Consider the following 22815-nt stretch of genomic DNA (forward strand, 5'->3'; position numbering starts at 1 on the left):
TCTTCCATAATCCAATCCTTGGTACAAATCCTAACCATGCAAGCCTGGGGTTAGGCTTTGATCTTCCAAGATTGCATGACAAGTGTCAAAAATTGAGAGATGGGGAGAGAGGGGGGCCGGCCTTGAGAGAGGAGAGAGGGCCAAAGTTTTGGCTATAAATAGAGCCACCTCCATGCCATTCAACTCACACATTTCCATTCTACAACTTCTCTCTCTAGAAATTCTTTGTTCTTGCTTTGTTCTTCTTGTTCTTGAGTTCTTCTTGTGTTCTTCAAGAAACTCATCCAAGACCGCCACTAAACTGCCACCCGACCACCCTTCAATCCAAAAAGCTTAAGTAGTTTAGTCAAGATTAAGTTTCGAGAGAAACCTTCTCTTTCGAAGCTACCCGAAAACCACCGTAGGAAGTTACTCCGTCCGACCACCGATTGCCGTCCATAAGCCGTTACTACCGCCAAGAAGTCAGGTAGGATCTCCTTATCTCCCATCCCAAATAGGAAGTAGGTTATCTTTATTTACTTACTTACTCAAGTATAACGTTGTTGTTTTGAATTACTAAGAAAGAACGATTTTCGAAAAGTTAAACTTTACTATTTGGATCGAAGTATTCGTATTTTGATATTTCAAGGAGTTTGAGTTGCATATGTGAATTGATTGTGTTACTTGTGGTATATTATGGAGTTGGATGATCTTGTTAGATTCATGCTTGCTTTTGTCCTACCGCGGAGTCTTTGTATGAAAATGAGACACGAAAATCGAGAAAGTAGAAACATGGCACCTAGGGTGTGGTTAATGAAAGGAAATGTATTCCGAGAAAGGAAATATTTTTGAAACTACATTATGACTGGTTTTGGTGCATAATGTGAGTTGTGTGTGTATGCAAATGGGAACCCGGTGCGGCGGAACCATTGTGAGGATACTCGGGAGACCAGCGCGGCGGAACCGAGGTTGGGTGTGTGGCTTGGTGATCCGCGGTACGGAGCCAATGCAATTGTGTGCCAATGGGAACCTGGCGCGGCGGAACCATTGTGAGGATACTCGGGAACTCGGCGCGGCGGAACCGAGGTTGGGTGTGTTAAACAAATGATTTTGGGAAATGTTGATTTGTATATGAAAATGGAGACACGGTCTACGATGAGTTGCGTAGGAGAAACTCGGAGAATCTTGGACACCAACGATAGTTATATAGCGATTACGGATGTGTTATTGATATTGTCTTTTGTAGCTGTGTATACACGTATCATGTAGAAATCGATGATTGTATAACCTGTTGTTTGTAAGTTATGGGTTAGCGGGTATGGGATTGTTCTGCTGAGCTTTTGTAGCTCATGGTGTTACCTTTGGTGACCCTGACATATTATATCGGTGGTGACGCTGGTATAATGTGTCAGACCTTGTAGATGTTCAAGACGAACAGTTCACCGTGGAAGCTTTTGAAGCAGAGGAGCTTGCTAGGATGGAAGAGCAAGCAGAGTAGTATTAGGAACCCTAGTTTCCTTCCTTGTTGAATAAATGTACCATTTACTTATGATGTATATTTATGATGTAATAATGAACCAGACTCTCTTTATTATGTAATAAATGCCTCATTAACGTACCCAAAATTCGGGGCGTGACAACTTGGTATCAGAGCTTTAGGTTCAAAGCCTCGGCCATGAGTAGAACCATGAGATAGTTTGACCGTTACACGAATGTGAATTGAGTTTAAGTTTACCGTCCCAAATTGGGTGGAATTCTGTCAAAACAATCCTCGGATTGAAGCAAGGCGCGGAAATTGGCAGTACCGCCGAGCTAGGAATTCCCGAACAATTGGATGATGACTTAAATCAAGAATCAAAAGTGGAACATAGATTCAAATCTTCTTAAGTGATTACCCTGTCGTAGGATATTTCTAATTGAGGTTGAAACTTTTTCTTGTAGATGAGACATCTAGTTGATCTTTTAGCCGAAGCCTATCAACCCAGTGATACCATAGAAACCCTAACAGCCCAGAAACTGGAAGATCCAGACTTTATGGCCGCTGTACTTGCAAAAAAGAGAGATTTCCAAAGAGTGCAGCAGAATACCCCTATTTCTGTCGAAAAGGACCCTTGGTTTTCGGAAATGTTTCCTATCCTGTTTGCTTTCCATGAGTATTTCGGTGTCTTACCCCCGATGGAGAACTTTGAGGTTGGAGTTATGGAAGAAGAAATCGATGGCGATAAGAACTCCAATGAGGTGACTGAGGAAGAAAACCTTGCGGATGAAGGGAGTCTCGAGGAGGACGAGACCCTATAGGATCTGTGAAGGCCAAGGATACTACTTAGGTGCACCTGGAATAAATCTAGTAACCGTTGTAATCCTTCGGAATGTAGGATGTTAAGGATTAGGATCGTTTTCAACTTGTGTTAGGAAAAATCTTGTGTCTCTACTTGCCTTGTAGTAGAATTCTATGCTTATGTCATATGATGTTCTTATCTATAAAAAAACATGCTTTATTTTTAAAAGAGTACCGTTGCATACTACTTGTTAGACTACTTTTGACCTTAGAAGGAAGCGCCTTTTACAAAAGGGAAATCGATTCGGTAGACTAAACCTTCCCCTTCCGATTATTACTTGTAGATGGTGAGCCGACGCGGTGGACTAGGACACGATAACGGAGAACCCTCTAACGTAAACCACGACCTAGCCCAAATCGTTCAAGCATTCATAGCTGCTTTGAACGGCAACCGTCAGAACCAAAACCATGACGATGGACCCATGACCCGAACCCGAGCGATGAACGAGTTCTGCAAACGCCGACCTCCAACCTTTCACGGAGACACCAACCCTGTCGTGGCTGAGTCGTGGCTGAATGAGGTCAAGATGATCCTCAGAACCCTCGGAATTACCCAGGATGGAGATCGTGTGGCCTTAGCCACTTACCAGCTGAAGGGAGAAGCCCGCTATTGGTGGGACCTGATGGAGGCCACCCATACCATAGCCAATTTGACCTTTCCCCAGTTCGAGGCCTTGTTGCTTGACAAGTATTTTCCCACGCCTCTTCGCCTAGCCAAGGAACAAGAGTTCCTGAATCTCAAGCAAGGAACAATGACCGTTACACAGTACGCGGCCAAATTTGAGGAATTGTCCCGTTACGCCCTAACCTCCATACCAACTGAGGACAAGAAGGCCAGAAGGTTCGAGTGGGCGCTGACTACTACTCGCAAGGCTGTGGTAGCTCAAGCTTTCACCACCTATGCCGAGGTTACGAAGTGTGCTCTCCGGCTAGAGAGTGAGGAGAGTGACTTCAAAACTCGATGGAGGAAGGCGACAGGCGGACCAATCCGAACCCAACCCCCCAACAGTAACCATGGACCTTACCCCACCAAGCCCTCTATCCCGCCTCAAAGCAACTAACCCTGGAAGACTGCAATCTCCGGAAGTGGCGAGCAGAAGAGAGGTGGTCGAGACTTAGCGACAGTTCAATGCTTCAACTGCCAGGCTATAGGTCACTATAAGTGTGACTGCCCCCAACTTCAAAGAGGAAGGAATGGAAGCTTTGGAAATCAGAAAGCTCAACAACCCGGACAGGCCGATTTTGTGAAGCAAAACCCTGGAGGCCCATCGCAGCAGCAGAATGGGCAGAACAAGGGAAAACAGCCCATGGGAATCCAGCAAAGCACCGGAGGGCGTATCTTTGCGCTGCGGACTGAGGAACGAGAGCAGGATTCCTCTGTAATCCAAGGTACGCTATGATAGTACCTATGTACCAGCTTTAACATCGCATTCCGTTGTATTTACTGCCTGCATGACAGCTCTAGCACTGGAAACAGGACCCTTAAGTGCGTGTTTTAAGATAACATCACCGTTGGGGGGGGGGGGGGGGGGGGGGGGGGGTGGGGTATAGCTGTTAGTCTAGTTTGTAGAGAGTGCGAACTCAAGTAGCTGACTTGCGTCTTATCTGCGATCTTAGAATGATCGGCATGGCGAATCTCGACGTAATTCTAGGATTGGATTGGCAATCAACGCATCGAGCAGTCATGGACTGCCATCAAAAGATGGTGACAGCTTATACCCTATAAGGGACTCTATTCCTTTTAAGGGGGATAGACAGACAGCGAGTTCGGCGACGAAAAGATCAAGATCCACTACTTGGATGGCCGCTAGTATCTAGTAAGGAGAAGCCGATAGAATAGAAGTGGGATTACCACGCGTCGTGTGCAAATACGCCGATGTTCTCCTTAAGGAACTTCCTGGCTTACCACCTCAAAGGAAATAGGCTTCTCTATAGAACTTCAACCAGGAACGGCACTAATTTCTATGGCGCCATACCAAATGGCCCTGCTGAACTCAAGGAGCTCAAGACCCAATCGAAGGAGCTGATGTACAAAGGATTTACTAGGCCGAGTATGTCACCATGGGAAGCACCAGCATTGTTCGAGAAGAAGAAAGAAGGCACGCTTCGACTGTGAGAGGTTAGGAAGGTTTATCTTTCCGTGACTGCAAAGGTTCCTTCAGTGCCTTTGCGAATACTGAAGAGTATCGTAGGGCTTACTTGCTAATGTTCGATCTTCCCCTGTTTGAGGATGGGATACTTACGCTGTGTGATTTTTTGGAGTAATCTTTGTTTGAGTTGATCCGTTGTTTGGAAATGGATTTAATATCGTGAAGTGGGAAAGGATCATGCTAAGGAAACATTCGTAGGATACAAGTTCACATGATGATTTGGTAGAAGTTTTGCATTTGCCGTTGGTATTTATGGTGGAGACCTTACCAAAGGCGTACGACGAGGCAAGCTGTTCGACGGCAGAAGCAACTTCAACCCCATCTCGTTAAGCAAGTGAAGAGGCTTAATTCGATTGATGGTGATCTACTTTTAATTTTAAGGGGGATAGTCGATGATTCCAAAATCGGTTTAGCGACCTAGTCTAATCTGTAGTCGCGCGCCAATTTCGGGGACGAAATTGTTTTAAGGGGGATAGATTGTAACAGCCCTGATTTTTGGAAGGTAAAATTTTGTTAAATATTTAAATTTTATTTGAATTACTTATTTTTACTTTCAGTAATCCGTCGTAATTAGATTCTAGTCCTTCGGGGCCAATCGAATTAGATTCCAACCGACTACTTGGAGGAACCGAGCAACCAAACTCACCTAGTTACTAGATGAACCTTTTGAACCTTTTACCATTACCCATTGGCCAATAGATGTTAGGATAATCTTTGTCCATTGGACATTAGGCCTCTCATTAAAATATTTTGATAGTACAAAGATATAGTATTTTAATGGTGTATATCCACATGTGCAAAGTACATATATGCATTGTTTATTTGGGATTCTCTCACCCTTCTATTATCCATTGGTTATTAACCACAAGGGGAATTATTACCCATTGGGTAATAGCCTTAATCTTCCAACAAAGTACAAGGCTTTGTTTTAATAATCAAGATTTGGATTCCCATGTACTTTTATGCATTAAAATAGTGGGGTATATCTAAACCCTAGATTTCCAAAGTACTTTATTGAATAAAATAGTACAATTACTTTATTGTTATTTTAATGGGAAGAATCCTAGCCTACTATTTAATTGGGGTACTTGGTACCAATTCTATATTTAAATATAGGGCATTTGTACACATGTATCAAAACCCCAGATTTTGTTAGTACAACATCTATTTGTTTAATGGGGCATGTGCCTAATTGTAATTCTTTAATGGGGTATTTGGATTTGAAAATCTTGTTCTTTTACTTTTATGTTATTATATGTGTGTGTGTGTATATATATATATATATGTAGTGTACTTGAGAGAGAGAGAGAGAGAGAGAGAGAGAGAGAGAGGGAAGCCGAGAGAGAGAGAGAGAGGAAGGAGGAAAGTGAGAGGAAGATTGGTTGTACCTCCCATGATCTTCTTCATCTTTTCAAATCCTTTGGTAAATATTCTTCCTAGCCTAAATTTATCTCCCCATTGTACTTCTATTATTGTTTAAACACCAAATCTTGTACAATATATCTTTCCCTCCATCAAATCTTCCATACTCCAATCCTTGGTACAAATCCTAGCCATGCAAGCCTAGGGTTAGGCTTTGATCTTCCAAGATTGCATGACAAGTGTCAAAAATTGAGAGATGGGGAGAGAGGGGGGGTCGGCCTTGAGAGAGGAGAGAGGGCCAAAGTTTTGGCTATAAATAGAGCCACCTCCATGCCATTCAACTCACACCTTTCCATTCTACAACTTCTCTCTCTAGAAATTCTTTGTTCTTGAGTTCTTCTTGTGTTCTTCAAAAACTCTTCCAAGACCGCCACTAAACCGCCACCCGACCACCCTTTGATCCAAAAAGCTTAAGTAGTTTAGTCAAGATTAAGTTTCGAGAGAAACCTTCTCTTTCGAAGCTACCCGAAAACCACCGTAGGAAGTTACTCCGTCCGACCACCGAATGCCGTCCATAAGCCGTTACTACCGCCAAAAAGTAAGGTAGGATCTCCTTATCTTCCATCCCAAATAGGAAGTAGGTTATCTTTATTTACTTACTTACTCAAGTATAACGTTGTTGTTGTTTTCGAAAAGTTAAAACTTTACTATTTGGATCGAAGTATTCGTATTTTGATATTTCAAGGAGTTTGAGTTGCATATGTGAATTGATTGTGTTACTTGTGGTATATTATGGAGTTGGATGATCTTGTTAGATTCATGCTTGCTTTTGTCCTACCGCGGAGTCTTTGTATGAAAATGAGACATGAAAATCGAAAAAGTAGAAACATGGCACCTAGGGTGTGGTTAATGAAAGGAAATGTATTCCGAGGAAGGAAATATTTTTGAAACTACATTATGACTGGTTTTGGTGCATAATGTGAGTTGTGTGTGTGTGCCAATGGGAACCCGATGCGGCGGAACCATTGTGAGGATACTCGGGAGACTGGCGCGGCGGAACCGAGGTTGGGTGTGTGGCTTGGTTATCCGCGGTACGGAGCCAATGCAATTGTGTGCCAATGGGAACCCAGCGCGGCGGAACCATTGTGAGGATACTCAGGAACCCGGCGCGGCGGAACCGAGGTTGGGTGTGTTAAAGAAATGATTTTGGGAAATGTTGATTTGTATATGAAAATGGAGACACGGTCTACGATGAGTTGCATAGGAGAAACTCGGAGAATCTTGGACACTAACGATAGTTATATAGCGATTACGGATGTGTTATTGATATTGTCTTTTGTAGCGGAGTATACACATATCATGTGGAAATCGATGATTGTATAACGTGTTGTTTGTAAGTTATGGGTTAGCGGGTATAAGATTGTTCTGCTGAGCTTTTGTAGCTCATGGTGTTACCTTTGGTGACCCTGACATATTATATCGGTGGTGACGTTGGTATAATGTGTCAGACCTTGTAGATATTCAAGACAAACAATTCTCTATGGAAGTTTTTGGAGCAGAGGAGCTTGCTAGGATGGAAGAGCAAGCAGAGTAGTATTAGGAACCCTAGTTTCCTTCCTTGTTGAATAAATGTACCCTTTACTTATGATGTATTTATGATGTAATAATGAGTCAGACTCTCTTTATTATGTAATAAATGCCTCATTAACGTACCCAAAATTCGGGGCGTTACAAGACCAAGACCACCAACTGTAACGATATAATTAACGACAATCGCAACCATAATAACTACAATGAGCTCAAGCCTCCAACTTCCTAACACGGGTCCACAACTCAGTGTCACTCTACCATAATACAAATGCAACACCTCAATGATGTACTGACTCATTCATGCAAGCACATGTGTGTTTTGTAAAAAGAATGCACAGGATTTTGAACCCATGAGACTAAAAAGTCTCTCCACGATCTCTAGGTATTCTGAACCTATGCTTTGATACCAAGTTGTCACGTTCACGATTTTCAACAAAATAATAACAACATTTTCAAATGAAAAGTCACTGCGAGTATACATGTCAATACCCCAAATGCTTTCCCATAATCTATTTAACAAAAAGATTAAGTTTAAACGGGGTTACAATAATGTCACTTCGGTCCAAATTCATAAATAGTCAAAAGATGAGGAGTTTAGAAGTTACATTGAAAAATTAAAATTTACATCTCTCAAAAGAGTTTTACCCAATATATCTAAATAATCCTCCCCTAATTGCTTTCAAAATGATGATGACAGATGCACATCTAGCACTCCACGCCAGTGTCCTTGGGATGTACCTGAAAATGATAGGATGAGATACACTAGCCCAGTAGAGAAATCTGTACTCAAGCTATATGAAAATACGATGAAATATGCACCAGGAATGAATGAGTTTTATTGAGCGAACATGGGCAGCGAAGGTTTACCACAATAAACAAGCGGACAGCGACTTCAATGTTCTAAACATCTTATTGGGATTTCTATCGATGCACAAGTCAAACTAGAAGCTATACTAAACTCACATCAAACTGAACAAACCTATAACGAATTCTCAATCACTTCATTTACTCCCGGTATGAACACTACAATCTATCTCGGTTTCACATTCTCAATTATCAAATCTCTTTCCCATAAAACTTTCCTTTTTGATTTCAAAATGGTTTGTGAAAAACAAGACCAATACGGGTCAAGCTCCGTTGATTCGAGCTTGAATACCAGAATCCGTTGATTTGTGTCGAAATACCAAAATTCGTTGATTCGCTCAAGAATGCCAGAGGATTTTTATATCAAAAATCCTTTTTCCAAAAATAAAATCCATTCTTTAAAAAGAATCTTGATAAAATCAGTCATTCGTCCCTTTATTTACATACAAACATCAATCCATGTATCATAATTCACTAGTTTGCGGAATCGCACATCACATAACCGTCTGTTCATTATATCATAAATCGCTGGTTAGTGGAATCGCACATCACTTAACCGTCTGTTCATTATATCATAAATCACTGGTTAGCGGAATCGCACATCGCTTAACTGTCCGTTCATTTTCAACCCGATCATCTCACCATTTCAACCATTCTACATCCACAAGTCAACTGATCATTCATAACTCAAAGCAATCCAAACAATCAACCATATTATAACATCGACTAATAAACAAATACATACCTTTCCCCACGTATGTCACAATACTCTAAGGAACTTACCAACCCATAGTAACTCTACGACATGCGGCCTGCCTATATCGATACTTAGGATATGAGACGAATAGAATCAACGAGACGAATCATGAGGATACAAGTTACTACGTTACCCTTCGGATCACTAGACCGGCTCACGGCTACCAAATATACTCATCACAACACCCCACATAGCCTACGGTACTCCTAAACAACCTTACGGTATAACATTCGTCCACAATAATACCAAAATTACGTTTTACGAGTGTCTCGGGAACGGGAACGATCAATGAATCATTACAGTACGAGCAACCAAACCTAGAGATGGTTTATAGGTGTTTAAGAAGTATTAGAAATGTTCAGGGGTCCAAACAATAGAGTTTAGAACAAAAGCTGCAGAACTGTCCCTAAGCAACTGGTATCGATACCTAGCAAAATGGTATCGATACCAAAGGGCCAAAAACATTCCAAGTGCAAGGGTATCGATACCCATGCAAAATGGTATCGATACCAGCTTAGTTCAAGTAGATTTTTCTACAGATTTTCAAAGGAAAACACAACACAACCACCAATGATCCAAGGCACGATCTAGGTGCAAAATCAACTCATAAACATATAGAGTGAGCAAGAAATCCCTACCTTGAGTATCAAAGCCAAACCCATGAGATTATCCGAGCCCTAGACTCCAAAAGCTCTGAAATCCACCAAGAACTTCTCTCCGAGTTCTATCCAACAAACCACGGGCTTGAAATCACGTCTTGAGAGTGGGATGGAGGTTGATCGCCATGAGTTTTGAGTTTTGGGGTGAGATTGTGGGTGATGGGGTGAGAGAGGGAGAGGAGCCGAGAGAGGGGAGAGAGTTCGGGAGATGAGAGAGAGAGGATTGGGGAATTTTTTCTCCCCCACACACACATATATATACTCATACAATCACAAATTTCACATGCACCCCTTTACAAACAACCTTCCCACATTGACCCCAAATCAAATAATTCAATAAATCCCTCATTTATTCCATATTTTAACATTAATAAGACCTTTAAACGATTTTCGAAGATACGGGTCTCTACAAAATGCTCGAGGAAAGTGTTATGCTTTTTGACTGAACCTACATAAGCGAAATCCAATTGTTTGACTTGTCGTTTGGCTTCCGTTAGAATGGGTTTGGGTTAGCCTTTCAAGCTATGCGACTGACAACCAGTTGTGTTGGCAGACTATGACTGGTAAGGAGTACACCCTGGCCTTAGTGATGTGGTAGTCCGGACTACCGAATAATTTTTCGTAAAAATGGGTTTTGCTTTGTTTTAATTGCACAATGTTTTTGGTGGGGGGGGAGTGAAGTCAGCTAGTATAATAGTTTTCATTTTATTAATTGCAATTGCAACGTGGAAAAAAGTGAGGTAATTGGCTTCTTTTTTTTGGATTACCTTTTTTTTTTTTAAATATGAATTTAACCTGCTCTAGAATTTTTTTTTGAATTACATTTTTTGATTATGTTTTAATTTTTTTAAAATTAAATTCAATGAGATTCTAGAGCACATGTGTCTGTCTATTTTAATATTTTTTGGAAGACAATATTTTTTTTAACAAATAATATGATTAAAAGATTTGTAAGAAAAAATAAATTTATTTTATCCCACAATTAATAATAAATATGTATTTATTCTAATTTTAATGAAATTAACCTAATTTTTCCATTAAAATAATAAACTAGGGACAATTAAGTCATTTGATAACTTATCTCTTCATATCCACCTTTCATATCCCCTTCTCAAAAAACCATCCAAACACTATATTACAAATACACCCTTCTTATGAGGTAGGCCCACCCTTCTTACATATCACCCTTCATTTCATATTCACCGTCTTTCTATATCCACCCAAAATCATTTCCTCCATCCAAACAGGCTGTTAGGAGATTAGGTTCCATTCAATCCACCTCTCTTTGAACCTAAGACTAGAAGCATTTGTCATCGATATACATTTTGCATGCTTTACCAGATTTTTTTTTGTTGTTGTTGATCTAGACATGTTTTACAAGGTCAAAACCAAGGTATCTAGAGGTCCAACTTGGGCCTAGCTATCACACCCTCAATTTTTAAACGTAAAAATAATAGATTTTCCATATGTAAAACATTGTCTTATCCGTACTAACATACTCATGAACCACCAACATCATCTCACAGACAACCCTCCACTCAGACAAACATCCACATGTTTTTACTCATGAACCGCTAACATCATCTCATTGACAAACCTCCTTTCAGACAGACATCCACATGTTTACATTTCATAAATTACATAATAGTCAAGAGAGAGAAAATATTAAGTAGCACTACATTTGTCTAAGACAAAAGATATGACATTTAAGTTATAATTTTATTTCAAAACATAATTAAACAAGATGGTAAAGATGCTCTTTTAACATAAAGCTTCAACGACATCCGGCAATGTACCCCAGCACTCCATGCTATACACCTTGATTGAGACCTGAAAATGGAAGGGTTGAGCTACACTAACCCGGTAGAAAAATCTCCAACTAACTTTACATGTGTATGAGATGAGGGTATCTAAGTAAAGTTTCGATCAAAGCAATGACATTAGATTAAAAGATAGGACCTTTGCTCCATCAATAATTAGGGAAAAAAATATAAACATGGAACTCCCTCTCTCACACATGCACACACCCACCCTCTCCGTTCCACATCTCATTTTACCATTTAACTAATCCCTCTCGTTTCATCTCCAATATTCGTCTAACTTGCAAATGTCAATAAGGGCCTTCATCTCTCTATCGCTATCGCACCTCAATACCTATCAACTATGCATTCATGCTGAAGGGTCCAGTAATTTCCATTTATTGTGCCACAAGCATCAAACAAGCGCCCAAATACTCAATTTCACGTAATGACGTCAAAACGATCAAATGTACATGAATCCACAATTTCAGCATCAGGTAACTCACACACCGCGTCAATATCTTTAATCCTCAAGTTATCATCCCTCTAATCTCTTTCAATCCATTTTCTGTTTCATTTTTTAATAAGTATGTGACCCTTATGTTCATTTTTTTTTAATCGGTAAAAGATGAATTTTATTAAAAATGGGGAAAGGAAAAAGGGACCAACAAATAGTTGGACAATACACCATAAGGGCAGAGCCCATACACCCAAGGGTCTACCAGGGTCCACTATAGATGATACAATAAAGATCAACCCAAACACCCAAATTAAACAAAGAAAGGCCAACACCCAAATCCAGCCCAAGCCTGGACGGCCCACCCAAACCATCCCACAAAACCCTAAACTATAACGGCAGCCACCGCCGTACAAACCACCGGGGCCCAGCCTCGCCATTAAGCCAAGCTGACCTCTCCCAGATGTAGAGATCGGCGGCGGGAACCAGCCTACGACAGTGAAAGCCAAGGCAGTCAAGGCATGAGGACCAACCACCACCACCATCAGCCAAAAACACCAAACAACCCCTGCAACAAAACAATCTTAATCAACGAAATCACCACCCCAGAACGATGAAATGTCAGCCCCATGCCCGATTGAGAGATCAGATGGCCACTGACCGAACTTCGGCACACAAAAGACGACCAAAGCATCACAACCACGGGAGCCACATCCACACCACCACCACCGGACTAGATCATCACAGATCAAAATCGCCATCTTCACCGATCATTTTCTGGAATAAAGGATAACCTGCAAAAATTAAAACAACTAACATTATGCCTCCCACCACCACACCACCACCCATCACCCACACAATCCAGATCCATAACCAACACCAACACCACCAAAACCAGCCACAAGATCGACGAGGAAACGGACCACCCCGCGTCGACCGCCACCATCCCCAAATTTCAACGGCCAACCGGCCGAAAAGAAAACAGAGTCATTAGGCAAAACCTCGTCCGTCTAGCAACGGTAAAACGAGGTGGGGTCCGATCTATCCCAACACCTCCGGTCGCCGTTGGACCCAAGGAACGGGTGACAGAGCAGCGACCAGGCGAGCTAGGGACGAGAGAAACGGCGGCAAGGGCAGCCGGAGAAAACATCGATTGCTGAAAAGAGAGAGGAAGGAGAGAGAGATAGAAAGGGGAGGAGGAGGCCATCGGACCCGGGGAGAGGAGGGAAGGAGGGCACCTCCCCCCTCAGGCGGTGGGGGTGGTAGAGGATGAGCCCTAGCAAAGAATCGCCTCGATTTAGAGAGAGAAGGAGTAGAGTTGTTTTTATGAAAAAGCATAGATGAAAGAACATTAACCCTTACGTTCATTAGTTCTCATATCTTAATACTTCACGTGAATTTCCTAGCGAAGCACCAAATTGTGGTCCTAGAGACATTCCGAGCGATTAGGATGTCGTACATCCTTTTCACATTCCAGCGTCATGTATCCTGAGTGAATGCTCCTGCCGAGCATTATGGATCCCATGGCCCCTGCGGCAGGGCCGGCCAGGGATAAGCCCCGCAAGCCGGTGGGCTAGGGCAACCCCTCGGCAATGGGCAACAAAAAAAAAAATCTTGTAAATATAAAAAATAATTAGAAATCCAACATGTAACAACCCTGATTTTTAGTAAGTAAAAATTTCATTAAAATTTTGAATTTTATTTTAATACTTGGAATTTGCTTCCAAAAATTCCTTTTGTATTTCTAAAAATCTGTCATAATTATAATTTTAGTCTTTTAAAATTTTATTTCTTGGCTAGCGATTTTACTTGGCAAGTATAGTTAGATTCTAACCAATTAGTTAGAGGGATCTAACTACCAATTCATCTAGCTACTTTCTCTTAACACTAGATGAGCCTTTTGACCCTTTCAAACCCTAGTGGAACCACCAATTCATCTAGTTACTTTCTCTTAACACTAGATGAGCCTTTTGACCCTTTCAAACCCTAGTGGAACCCTTTGGACCTTTAACCTTTACCCATTGGTCGATAAAAGTTAGGGAAACTTTTATCCATTGGACAATAGATCTTTCCCCCAAGATCTTTTGCTAGATTTATTAAAGTACATAGATATAATTATATATAGATATACATAACCACATGCATAAAAGGACATGTAGTCTTTCAAAGTCTTATTAAAGTATTGCCTTATTCTTTTATCCATTGGTTAATAACCACTAGGGAATTTGTTATCCATTGGGTAATAGGGTCAATCTTCCATCAAGTACTAGGATTTTCTAAATTATTATTTCCTAGATTTCCCTTGGGATATTATACTCCTATATACATATATGTATGTTCTTTATTGCCCTAAGATTTTCTAAAGTACAAAATCTATTATTTTAATAGGAGACATGTGCTAAATTGGATTATTTTAATGGGGAATTTTGATCTTCTAATTTTATATTGGATATTGAAAATCTTTTTAGATCTCATAGTACTATATATATATATATATATATATATATATAATAAGAACATGTGCATAATTGATTATTTTAATAAGAAAATCTTAATACTTGAAATCTATTAGATTTTTTTTGGTACCTTAAGTACATGTATATATATATTTGGTACTAGTAGTGTGTGTGTGTGTGTGTGTGTGTACTAGCAAGAGAGAGAGAGAGAAAGGAGGGCCGAGAGAGAGAGAGGGGAAGAGAGAGAGAGTTGGCCGAGAGAGGGGAGGGAGAGAGAGAGAAAGAGAGAGAGAGGAAAAGAGTAGGAGATTTGGTTGTCCTTGCCTTGATCTTCCATGATCTTCTTGCATCCTATCAATCTATGCAAAAATCTATCTTCCATGTCCTTTTATGTTCTTTTAAATCACCAAATCTTGTACAACCCCTCCTTTCCTCCACGAAATCTTCCAAAATCAAATCCAAAGTACTAAATCTAGTCATGCAAGCCTAGAACTAGGTCTTGATCTTTCAAAGATAGCATGATAAGTTGAATAAAAAAATGAGATATGGAGAGGGAGAGAGATTCGGATGAAAGAGGGGAGGGAGGAGCCTTGGCCTATAAATAGCAAGCTCACCCAAGTCATTTCTCACACCTTCACTTCTTGCTCCAACTTCTCTCTAGAATTTTTAAGCTTCTTTTGTTCCAAAGTTCTAGTTTCTTGAGTTTTCTTGAAGTTCTTGAGAGCTACCACCAAACCACTTCCAAAAACCACCCCTAGATCTTTAAAGTAGCTTAGTTTAGTTAACAAAGTTGTTTCTAGGAAGAGAAAATCCATCTCTCTTCCTTTCGAAGCATTTCGGAGCCGTTATGCCGCCGATTCACAAAATCGACGACCGATTCTCAAAACCAACCTACCGCCAAGAAGAACTATAGATTCTCCCTATCTACTACTCCTAAGTATATGTAGAATACCTCTACTTACCTACCCTACGTATATGGTATGTTGTTTGTATATCGAAATGCATGGAAGTATTCGTATTTTGATCTTTATGATAGTTATGAGTTGCTTACATGAATTGCTTGTATTACTTGAGATATAATATTGAGTTGGATGGTCTTGTTAGTTTAGCTTAAGATTACAATAAATGATTTATGATTTCGTATGCGTAAAATCCTACCGCGGAGTCTATGCATGAAAACAAGACACAGAAATCAAGAAAGTTAAAAATATGACACCTAGGGTGTGTTAATAAAAAGGCGTGTTTGAAAAGGGTGAAATGTTTTGGAAACCGCAATGTGGCCGGACGTGGTAGCCCATTGTGTGGTGTGAGTTTTGTGTGTGTTCCAATGGGAATCCGGAATAGCGGAACCATTGTGAGGTTGTGTGCGTTCCCATGGGAACCCGGAGCGGCGGAACCATGGTGAGGTATGGCTTGGTTATCCGCGGAGAGGAGCCAATGCAAATTGTGTGCCAATGGGAACCCGGTGCAGCGGAACCAAAGCCCGTTTGGTCTTTATTATGTTGCATTTTCTTTTAAAAGTTTTGAAGGCAATCTGCTTATGTATTGACAATACTCCACCGAGTTTTAATGAAACTTCTCTCTTTGGCACTATTCGTACACTTTGACTGTTTAAATTACTTATACTCGGTCCGTTCTTGCCCGGACCATTTTATACCGACTTCAGGGATATTGTTCTCCCATAGGTGATACCCTCGGACAAAATTCCCACCAAGTCGCCCAGGCCTCTTCGGTCGTCTGGATTTCTGGTCACTCGCTCTAAGGATACTCGGCCTTTCCCCGAGCCCCTTATACCGACCCACCAGAAGTTTCCCACTGCTCGGACTTGCTGCGTCACGAACCTATGGCAGAAGCCATACCCCTTAATGACCCCGGCCTACGTCCCCTAGCAGTAATACAATCTCGCGTCTGCTCGACAGGCTCATTTCTATTAACAAGCAGGGGCATGCAAGTCCAAAATTCATTAAGTAATTAATTTCAGTTCGGTTCCCACCGACCCTCCTAGAAGCAGGGGCTTCGGACCAAGTCACTTTCTTGATTAAACATCTTTTATGATTTGTAAAACTCTTCGGTTAATGCTTCGGTCAAACTTATTTCTACAAACTTTTCAAGTCTCACCGAAGCAGGGGCATCATAACCCAAGGAGCAAACCAATCATACAAGCATTTTAAAGATGACATTCAAGAAAAGAAAGCATTCATTCACAAAGCATTATGAGGTTTCAGCAACAATCCATGAACAAAAAGTTACTGCTTCAATATCAAATATTTACAAACTCTGGAACGGCAAACTCCAAATGTCCGGAGCCGTCCAGTCAAAAGTTGCAGAATCAAAAGACACGAAATCTCAAAAATAAAAGAAAAAAGGAGACTATCCTAAGAGTGAGCTAGGTGGTCAAGCTGGTCCTCGGGCACGGGGGCATTTGGATCGGCTTGGTTCCCGGGGCCCTGGTCCTCGGACGCAGCCTCCACCACCTCCTCCTCATCTGGTAGGATGAGCTCCTCGGGAGGCTCCTCGGGAAGCGTTCAGAGATCAGAGTCTTCAGGGAGATTGAGCCACCTCACCAAGGCTTCATGGCCATACCGAAGGCCGTCCAAGAAACGGTCCCGATGCAGCTCAGCCTCGATCTCCCGAACCTGCGTTTTATACTCTACTCCAGCTGCGTCCCAACCTTCATCATAGCCCCTCTTCCTCGCGAACTCAACCTCCGTGGCCCGGGTGACTCGCAGTGTGTTGGCATCCTCCTCGGCCTTGGCGGCTCTGGTCTCTGCCTCCACCCTCTCCCTGTCGCACCGTTGGAAGTCCGCCAGGTAGAGCTCGCAAGTCTCCCGAGCCAACTTCAGGTCTTCCTCCTTCCGAGCCAGCTCCTGAGCAAGCTTCTCGGTCTTTTCCTCCTGCGCCTTGCACCGGTCGTTGATAGCCAACGCCCGAGCTCCCGCCTGCAAACAAAAAAAAGAGAGAACAAATTCAACGAGTGCAAACTTTCAGATTGAAGAAAATGGGAGGCAAACCATTAACTTACATTGAAGAGGGCCTGAGCTATCTCGGCCGTGACGTCCTCGGTCAAGCCGGTGACAGCCCGGGCGTCTCTCGGAAGAATGCTTCCTCGGAGCATCCCGAAGGCCACGCCAAGGTTCTTGACATTGTCGGTGTGGTGGACCAGGCGGCCAGCAAAGTGGCGGAACTCTGGAGCCCAGGGGAGTTCCCTCGGATTGACCCAAGAGCTTTCCTCCGCTCCCCCGGTCCCCCCCTCCCGGGCTCTCCCTGCTCCTCCTCAATCAGGATCGTCTCCTGACCTCCCCCTTCTCCACCTCCCCCCTCCAGCCGAGTTCTCTTCTCCGGAGGCTCCTGCGATGGAACTGGGGTCGCCCTCGAAGTCCCGGCACCAGGAGTACCGGGGACTGTTCCCCTGCCCCGACCAGCAGGCCTTCGGCGCCTGAGGTTCAGCACCACCCGAGTTCCAGGGCCCGACATTTTCGCGCTCAAACCGGTTCTCTCCGGCGTCTCTCGATCAACTTCCTCTCGAATAATTCCTCGAGGCGCGGATGTGCTGCCCTCGGCTTCGTTCTCTCCTCCTGCCCTCATTTCCCCCATTCCTGCGCCTCTTCCGGCTCTCCCTCCTCGGCCTCATCCTTGGCCTGCCCGCGGGACCCCCTGTTGCCTCGGCTTCTTCTTCAAAAAGCTCGTGTAGGTCGGGACGTACCCGAGCAGCTCTGGAGCGTACCGACTGGTGATCGGGATAGCGTAGGCCGCTGTAATTCGGGCCCGGTCAGCTCTCTCCCAAAGCTGTTGAACGATTCCCTCGGCTGCAAGGCAAAATCAAAACAAGGGATCAACACGAAGTACGCAGGGCATAACGAAAACAAACGAAACATCTACCGAAGAGTAAATTCTACGAATCAGGAGCCCCGGCCCCAAATTGCACTCTGGTAGTGGTATCGGCATTCTCCCCGGGCCCGAACATAAAATTGCCGGTCACCGAGATGTAGATGTTTGCCCACTCCTCAGAGTCGGGGAGACGATCGACAAGGAACGTGTCGTACCCCGTTCTGCACAAAAGGTAATATCGGTTGCTCTCTCGGTTGACTCCTAGGAGGTATACGCCGAAGAGTTCCTCGACCCCAAAGGTCAAGTTGAACTGCCTCCTCAGCTCAATAATGCTTATGATGATTCGGTAGGAGTTTACTATAAGCTGGGAGGAGGTAAGGGAAACGGTCCAGAGAACTCGTCAGATAAATTGATGAAGGAGGAATCTAATCCCTCCCTCAGTGATTGCCATCAAAGGAAAAATCAACTCCCCTGGTCGGTGAGGAAGGGCCTTGGGGTTGTTGTCAGGAAGCAGCCGGACCTCTACGTCCGGAGGGATGCTGTAAACCCTTCTGAACTTCGTGAGGGCAGCCGGGGTCCCGTTAAAATATTGGTTCAAATAAGGACACGGTCTCATCGGCCTCCTTCGTCCCCGAACCTCCTCGGGAGCATCGGCGAATGGGCTCGGTTCGTGGCCCGAAGTACTTGGGATTTCCATCTCCCAAGGAGCGAAGGTTGTAGCGGGGCGTGAAGCTCTAAGAGGGTCTGAAGGCTCGATGACGTCCAATGGGATTCGGTAAACGGCCTGGGCACGACACTCCTCAAAAATTTCCTCAAGATCGGCAGAAAGGGAGCTACTGGTACTGTCCGAGGAGACTTCACTAACCATTCGCCCCTACCTAGCAAGAAAAGATGTGCAAAAACCCGTTAGCTATATGCTCAGGGAAAAGCAACATGACCTAGCAAATAAGGGCGAAATGGTCATCGCTCCTCGGTATGTTTCTGGGGACCTCTTCCCGAGAAAGGTCTCCGAGGCCGGTGGTTTTTTCTATGGTCTCGGGTTGAAGATTGGCCTCGGGAAGAATGTGGGCCTCGGGTTGAATTTGGAGCTCGAGAAAACTAAGAACAGCGCTGGAGACTCCCAGCGCCGCCGTAGGGCGAACACCGGCAAGCGGCAGTACAGCCACAACGCTTGAGAAATGCAGATTAAAGGGAAGACAACTCAAGGAAAATGATCGAAATATGAAAACCAGCAATTGAAGATCATCATACCTAAGTTTTGTGTCGAGATCCGCGTCCAAAACGCTCAAAATCTCGATTGGAAGCTGGAAACAGAAGGCGGTGGCGGTTCGACTTCGGAAGCGGAGGGAAAGTCACTGTCTCACCTCTATCTTTCCTATTTATAATGGGAGAGGTGGAAGGCTGCGTGGGAAACGAAGCGTCGTGCACTGAACCGTCAGATCTTCGACGCGTGTTATCATCGGACGGCCAGTATCGAGGGGCTCTGCACCGAGGACAGGCGCCGAATATTCAGACCATAGGCGCAATGACACGTGTCACCGAAGCGACGTTTCGTACCAATCAACTGACATGGCACGTGCCGGGACAGCCTGTCTGTGTTGAGACCTCGGCAACTGCTGACACATGGCTTTCTTCTCTGACACAGGCGGAACGGGATCTACCGAGGCAGGCGTACTCTCCGGTGGTTCTCTGAGAAAAGGTCCGAGGCCTGATGTTTCGTACGATGAGGTCAAGACCCTGAAGCAGGGGTACAAGGCTCCAGGGACTTGAGGGGCTATTGTGTGGGCTTCGGTCATGGACTCGGTAATCTAACCAGACCACCAGTAACCGAGGCCTCATATCGACACAGTCTATAGGATCGTACAGGCGGGCCAATGTATATCCTTCTATTCACTCGCTCGGTGCCAAGCCTCCTGTTGACACTTTGGTTAATTACCGAAGCGTGCATTCCGTTATGGTCTCTGGAAAAGATGTAGCATAGCAATAGGGGACCAAGAGCGACTCGTGGCGCAAAGGATCATCTAGGCCAGGTTTGGCCATGTGCTCCGTAATCGCCTTATCCAGTGCGTCATCTGTGATGTCACCCGAGGAGGTTACCCGAGCGTATCCTTCACGCGCTAGCTTGGAGCCCAAGTAAACCTAGGTCTATAAATATAAAGGGACACTCATCTTTGAGAGGTATGCCATTCTTCCCTAACCCTAGACCTAAACTTCTCTCCTTACATCTAACTTGATCGTCGGAGCCAAACTGGGCTATCCTAGCCCTAGTGACTTGTTGCAGGTTCAGAGGCCGGTGAACGGAGCAACGGAAGAGAAATACCAATTCAGGTCAAGGTCCCTCCAAATCGAACCCCTACACCTATCAACTATGCATTCATGCTAAAGGGTGCAGTAATTTCCATTTATTGTGCCACAAGCATCAAACAAGCGCCCAAATACTCAATTTCACGTAATGACGTCAAAACGATCAAATATACATGAATCCACAATTTCAGCATCAGGTAACTCACACACCGCGTCAATATCTTTAATCCTCAAGTTATCATCCCTCTAATCTCTTTCAATCCGTTTTCTGTTTCATTTTTTAATAAGTATGTGACCCTTATGTTCATTTTTTTTTTAATCGGCAAAAGATGAATTTTATTAAAAATGGGGAAAGGAAAAAGGGACCAACAAATAGTTGGACAATACACCATAAGGGCAGAGCCCATACACCCAAGGGTCTACCAGGGTCCACTACAGATAATACAATAAAGATCAACCCAAACACCCAAATTAAACAAAGAAAGGCCAACACCCAAATCCAGCCCAAGCCTGGACGGCCCACCCAAACCATCCCACAAAACCCTAAACTACAATGGCAGCCACCGCCGTACAAACCACCGGGGCCCAGCCTCGCCATTAAGCCAAGCTGACCTCTTCCAGATGTAGAGATCGGTGGCGGGAACCAGCCTACGACAGTGAAAGCCAAGGCAGTCAAGGCATGAGGACCAACCACCACCACCATCAGCCAAAAACACCAAACAACCCCTGCAACAAAACAATCTTAATCAATGAGATCACCACCCCAGAACGACGAAATGTCAGCCTCATGCCCGATTGAGAGCTCAGATGGCCACTGACCGAACTTCGGCACACAAAAGACGACCAAAGCATCACAACCATGGGAGCCACATCCACACCACCACCACCGGACTGGATCATCACAGATCAAAATCGCCATCTTCACCGATCGTTTTCTGGAATAAAGGATAACCTGCAAAAATTAAAACAACTAACATTACGCCTCCCACCACCACACCACCGCCCATCACCCACACAATCCAGATCCAGAACCAACACTAACACCACCAAAACCAGCCACAAGATCGATGAGGAAACGGACCACCCCGCGTCGACCGCCACCATCCCCAAATTTCAACGGCCAACCGGCCGAAAAGAAAACAGAGTCATTAGGCAAAACCTCATCCGTCTAGCAACGGTAAAACGAGGTGGGGTCCGATCTATCCCAACACCTCCGGCCGCCGTTGGACCCAAGGAACGGGTGACAGAGCAGCGACCAGGCGAGCTAGGGACGAGAGAAACGGCGGCAAGGGCAGCCGGAGAAAACATCGATTGCTGAAAAGAGAGAGGAAGGAGAGAGAGATAGAAAGGGGAGGAAGAGGCCATCAGACCCGGGGGGAGGAGGGAAGGAGGGCACCTCCCCCCTCAGGCGGTGGGGGTGGTAGAGGATGAGCCCTAGCAAAGAATCGCCTCGGTTTGGTTTAAAGAGAGAAGGAGCAGAGTTGTTTTTATGAAAAAGAATAGACGAAAGAAAATTAACCCTTACGTTCATTAGTTCTCATATCTTAATACTTCACGTGAATTTCCTAGCGAAGCACCAAATTGTGGTCCTAGAGACATTCCGAGCGATTAGGATGTCGTACATCCTTTTCACATTCCAGCGTCATGTATCCTGAGTGAATGCTCCTGCCAAGCATTATGGATCCCATGGCCCCTGCGGCAGGGCCGGCCAGGGATAAGCCCCGCAAGCCGGTGGGCTCGGGCAACCCCCGGGCATTGGGCAACAAAAAAAAAATCTTGTAAATATAAAAAAAAATTAGAAATCCAACATGTAACAACCCTGATTTTTAGTAAGTAAAAATTTCATTAAAATTTTGAATTTTATTTTAATACTTGGAATTTGCTTCCAAAAATTCCTTTTGTATTTCTAAAAATCTGTCATAATTATAATTTTAGTCTTTTAAAATTATATTTCTTGGCTAGCGATTTTACTTGGCAAGTATAGTTAGATTCTAACCAATTAGTTATAGGGATCTAACTACCAATTCATCTAGTTACTTTCTCTTAACCCTAGATGAGCCTTTTGACCCTTTCAAACCCTAGTGGACCCCTTTGGACCTTTAACCTTTACCCATTGGTCGATAAAAGTTAGGGAAACTTTTATCCATTGGACAATAGATCTTTCCCCCAAGATCTTTTGCTAGATTTATTAAAGTACATAGATATAATTATATATAGATATACATAACCACATGCATAAAAGGACATGTAGTCTTTCAAAGTCTTATTAAAG

At 43.6% G+C, this 22815-nt stretch overlaps 1 protein-coding gene across 1 annotated transcript; it reads left to right on the top strand.

Annotated features, from left to right (window-relative positions):
* The first annotated feature begins 2601 nt into the window (after window positions 1–2601).
* LOC131327674 (uncharacterized) lies at window positions 2602–3565 on the top strand. The gene is made up of 3 exons (XM_058360819.1): window positions 2602–2838; window positions 2908–3288; window positions 3470–3565. The coding sequence occupies exons 1-3, from the start codon at window positions 2602–2604 to the stop codon at window positions 3563–3565; spliced, it is 714 nt and encodes a 237-aa protein (XP_058216802.1).
* Window positions 3566–22815: the final 19250 nt, after the last annotated feature.

The sequence above is a fragment of the Rhododendron vialii genome, chromosome 5a (assembly GCF_030253575.1).
Source record: "Rhododendron vialii isolate Sample 1 chromosome 5a, ASM3025357v1".
Classification (NCBI taxonomy): Eukaryota; Viridiplantae; Streptophyta; class Magnoliopsida; order Ericales; family Ericaceae; genus Rhododendron; species Rhododendron vialii.